The sequence below is a fragment of the Clupea harengus genome, unplaced genomic scaffold (assembly GCF_900700415.2).
Source record: "Clupea harengus unplaced genomic scaffold, Ch_v2.0.2, whole genome shotgun sequence".
Taxonomy (NCBI): Eukaryota; Metazoa; Chordata; class Actinopteri; order Clupeiformes; family Clupeidae; genus Clupea; species Clupea harengus.
The window spans coordinates 33584-38241 of record NW_024880067.1 but is presented as its reverse complement, the minus strand read 5'-3'; the positions used below and the strand labels follow the sequence as shown (position 1 = coordinate 38241).

The following is a 4658-nucleotide window of genomic DNA, read 5'->3' as shown; positions in this document are numbered from 1 at the left end:
CACCTTTTCCAAAGTTAAATCCTCGGATTGTCTAAATTTCAACAGGAGGTAGTATTAAAATGCGCCTGTAACAAATGGCTGAGAGTTTAGAGCGGCTTCTGCCCTGTGGGCGGAGCGAGATGACACCACAATTAAAGATGAACTTTGTGTGAACTAATTTATCCGCACAAGGTAAAAGGAGGCCGAGACGCAGCGTATATAAAGGGCGTATAAACATTGAGACATTTCACTTGAGCGTAAACACTGCTCCCGTTTTCTTAGGCTGCAATCCCTTACGAAATCCATCATGGGTTTCTATTCTCTGGCTGTAACTTTCCTTTGCACTGTCGTACTTCCAGTTCTGCTATTTTTAGTAGCAGTGAAATTGTGGGAGTTTTTCATGATCCGTGGACGCGACTCAAGTTGCCCCCGTCCCTTGCCTCCAGGTACCATGGGCATGCCGTTCATTGGCGAGACGCTTCAACTGATTCTTCAGGTATGTACAGGCACTGTCTACGTCTTGCTCAATTTTCTCTTTTAATAGAAACTAAAGTAAAACGTGTTATTAGACACTGACAGTTAGCTAAATCTTGCAGTTGAGTTTCCCGCTGTTTTTTTTAAACACAATCCTTAATCCAACACGTCTGTTTCTTCTGACTTTAGAGGAGAAAATTCCTAAGGATGAAGCGCCAGAAATATGGATATATCTACAAAACTCACCTCTTCGGCAATCCTACTGTGCGCGTACTGGGTGCCGAAAACGTAAGGCAAATTCTGTTGGGCGAAAACAAACTTGTTGCTGTCCAGTGGCCCGCCTCCGTGAGAACTATCCTGGGCTCAGACACCCTCTCCAATGTGCACGGATCCCAGCACAAGAACAAGAAAAGGGTAAGAAATAAAAGGGCATATTGCCCTCCTCCAACGAGGAAGGCCGTTGTCTTGTCTTTCCCATGTTGGCAGCGCATAACCCCCAGTGACGTGAAATTAATCCGTAACCCGTGCATTTTGCAGGCAATAATGAAAGCGTTCTCCCGGGAAGCGCTCGAGCAGTACATCCCAGTTATCCAGGAGGAGGTGAGGAGTGCCCTGAGGGACTGGCTTAAACGCGACGCGTGTGTGCTCGTGTATCCCGAGATGAAGCGACTCATGTTCCGCATCGCAATGAGGATCCTGCTCGGTTTCGAACCAGATCAAATCAAGACAGACGAACAGGAGTTGGTGGAGGCGTTTGAGGAAATGATCAAGAATCTTTTTTCCCTTCCGATAGACGTGCCTTTCAGCGGACTATATCGGGTGAGTAACTTGTTTTTTTTTTTTTACCGTTAAGAAAATGTCTTTAAACGAAATTGCCTCATTAAAAAAATCAAAACTGTAGCGCTGACATTATGACCGTGTCTTCTTTGTAGGGGCTCAAAGCTCGCAATTTTATCCATTCCAAAATCGAAGAGAACATTAAGAAGAAAATCCAAGAGGAGGACACTGAGCGCAAACACAAAGATGCTCTTCAGTTACTGATTGAGAACAGCAGGAAATGCGAGGAGCCATTCAGCATGCAGGTAAGAGCCTCATCTGCACCCTTCCATTGTTATTAATATATGACCTGTATTCATGGAAGAGATGTCAGTTAATACTAGCTCGTTTACATTATAATAATTAAATGCATTTATTTTCCCCAGGCAATTAAAGAGGCAGCTACAGAATTGTTATTTGGTGGGCATGAGACCACTGCCAGCACAGCCACCTCCCTGGTGATGTTCCTCGGGCTGCATCCAGAAGTTGTCCAGAAAGTACGAGAGGAGCTGCAACAGAAGGTGAGCCCACAACACTCATTCTTTTTTTATTCAGGAACACTCCATTAGATGAATCATTTTTATAATAAATTGGTATAATAACTTTGGGGTTTTTAACTTGGGGATGTTGCATTCATTCACTGACCACATGGCCAGAGCCTCACTGAAGGACCTATTGGCTAACCAATGTTTTATGTCTTTGGACCACAGGAGGAGGTCGGGCTGTACTCTAAGGGCGAAACCCCGAGCATGGAGTTGCTGGAGCAGCTGAAGTACACTGGCTGTGTGATCAAGGAGACGCTGCGCATCAACCCTCCGGTTCCTGGAGGGTTCCGGGTGGCCCTCAAGACATTTGAACTCAACGTAAGTCAAGCATCTGTGGATTTCTAAAAGATTAAATATGGGATGAATTAGTTGCTGTTGAGGGGGGGGGGTAAGCACATTTTATTTTCGTTAGTAATTCCAGACAAAAGTGGAGGCACATTGAGGACGTCTGTTTAGTATAAGTTTGCCACTCGGTGAGTCAGTTTAGGTTGCGTCAGATCAGGTTCTCAGGAAACATTTTCAGCTGGCATTTCCCCCATGTCTCATCGCTTTTAAATAACACGTCTCTTCTTCTCAAATTCACAGGGCTACCAGATTCCCAAGGGCTGGAACGTCATCTACAGCATCTGTGACACCCATGACGTTGCAGACACTTTCCCCAACAAGGAGGACTTCCAGCCGGAGCGGTTTATGGCCAAGGCTTCCGAAGACTCCTCGCGCTTTAACTACATCCCATTTGGCGGCGGCTCCCGCATGTGCGTGGGGAAAGAGTTCGCCAAAGTGCTCCTCAAAACATTCCTCATCGAGCTCACGCAGCACTGTAACTGGACTCTGTCAAATGGACCCCCAACCATGAAAACCGGGCCAACGGTGTACCCTTCGGACAATCTCCCCACTAGGTTCAGTAGTTATGTCGGCAATTAGCACCCCTTCCACACTCCCCCACCCCACACCCCCAAAAATCTGTATATGGCCAATAAGCATGGATGATGTACATATAGACATATTTAAAAGTGTTTTAGATGAAATTGCCGATATATTTAACATTTTTTATATATAACTTTGTTAATACAGATAGATGTATGTATATATAAAACTCCATATCTTTAAAGCGAAAGGCACTACTCTTTCATGGACTACCATTTTTTTCCAGGAGTCTGTGGTGTATATTTGTAATGTAGCTATTTTATATAGTGTGTTTTTTTGTATTGTATACAACTTATTTAAATGAGACTTTATTGTATGGGCTTTATTTAATAAAAACAATTTACACATAAATGTGTTGTCTGCCTGATGAAACCAGACAAAACCTTATAAAATGTTGAACGTAATTCAAGTAGTTCAGCAATAATACAGGTTTTTACAAAGATTAAAAGTCCCCAATTCCTAAAATGTTCACAGAACATCTTAATTGCATTGACATGAAATAAACTATAATCTTTCAAACAGCAGCTTGTAAATAAACTGAGAGCCTCAACCTTTTTCAGCCAAAGTAGTTTGAATTGATAGCCGTTAATGAATATTTGCCAACAAAGCTGAATAGAAATTGTCCGCAGTGTCATCTGTGTTATCTAAATGAATTGGTCTGTATAAACGCAAGCATAATCTAATCAAGGAGACTGAGGAGGACTGTGGATTGGCTGAGAGAAAGCTAGGCAGAGATTTGTGAGAGGTAGAGTCAAGGAGAAGCCAGAGTGTATTTGGATTAAAGTTGAGTTAGAGTGTATATGGATTAAAGTTGAGTTAGAGTGTATATGGATTATAGTTGAGTTAGAGTGTATATGGATTATAGTTGAGTTAGAGTGTATATGGATTAGAGTTGAGTTAGAGTGTGTATGGATTAAAGTTGAGTTAGAGTGTATATGGATTAGAGTTGAGTAAGAGTGTATATGGATTAGAGTTGAGTAAGAGTGTATATGGATTAGTGTTGAGTAAGAATTCAATTCAATTTTATTTATATAGCGCCAGAACAATACAATTGTCTCAAGGCGCTTTACAGAGCCCAGAGCCTGGACCCCCTTAGTGCAAGCACAATGGCAACAGGGGCAAGGAAAAACCTTAAAGAAGTGCCGTAGGTTCTAGTTAGAGGTCTACGGAGCTGGGGTAGTCCTCGAGTCTACTGCTGCCCGACTCCTTAGGAGACTCTGGATAGAAAGGATCTATTCTAAATGGACCTCAGCATTGGCCCCTTTTTGAAAGAGCAGAGCATGTGAGAGTTCAGAGTCAGAGACGAATCTAGGAAAGATGGCACTGGAACGCATAAATCCTGGGCAGACAATAACCGTGGGAATTTTGGGTGAAGGGGGAGATCCATGACGGGCTAGGGACAGGATATATACAGTGGAGTTAAGGACAGGATATATACAGTGGAGTTAAGGGACTAGACATGTTCTCGGGTCAAAATGTCCTCTTTTTGCGGCCTGAAATGTCTGTCTAACTGGGATGTATTATATATTATATTAGGAAGATTTGGTCTCCTCTCCTGTTTTCTAAAAATGTAAAGATGGCTACTCTTTGTGAACTCAACCTTTGATTTTTGATCCTTGATAACTTGAAATAATTAAGTGCAGGCCATCAGGTCCTTGGGTGACACTGAGAGAAGCCTTGTGTTGGTGGATGGCGAGGTTGGGGATGATAGTGGTGGTGTTTGTGTGAGTGTGTGTGTGTGTGTGTGTGTGTTTGCGTGAGTGTGAGTGTGTGTGTGTGTGTGTGTGTGTGTGAGTGTGAGTGTGTGTGTGTGTGTGTGTGTGTGTGTGTGTGTGTGCAGGGGGTTGAAAAGCGTTGCTGGCAGAGGTGTGTGTGTGTGTGTTGGCCCCCGAGCCTGTGTGAGGCGGTCTGATTTAC

General features: G+C 43.3%; 1 protein-coding gene across 1 annotated transcript; it reads left to right on the top strand.

Moving 5' to 3' along the window:
* Positions 1-168: 168 nt before the first annotated feature.
* Positions 169-3092, top strand: LOC122131219 (cytochrome P450 26A1-like). The gene is made up of 7 exons (XM_042706109.1): positions 169-475; positions 643-867; positions 991-1272; positions 1386-1535; positions 1656-1790; positions 1980-2132; positions 2400-3092. The coding sequence occupies exons 1-7, from the start codon at positions 287-289 to the stop codon at positions 2736-2738; spliced, it is 1473 nt and encodes a 490-aa protein (XP_042562043.1). The 5' UTR covers positions 169-286; the 3' UTR covers positions 2739-3092.
* The last annotated feature ends 1566 nt before the right edge of the window (positions 3093-4658 follow it).

Bases quoted from the DNA above. Each gene is read 5' to 3' on its own strand.
- LOC122131219 (XM_042706109.1), top strand. From the start codon at position 287: ATGGGTTTCTATTCTCTGGCTGTAACTTTCCTTTGCACTGTCGTACTT. The intron at 1,791-1,979 runs GTGAGCCCACAA...TTTGGACCACAG, and splicing joins GAGAGGAGCTGCAACAGAAG to GAGGAGGTCGGGCTGTACTC. The intron at 2,133-2,399 runs GTAAGTCAAGCA...TCAAATTCACAG, and splicing joins TCAAGACATTTGAACTCAAC to GGCTACCAGATTCCCAAGGG.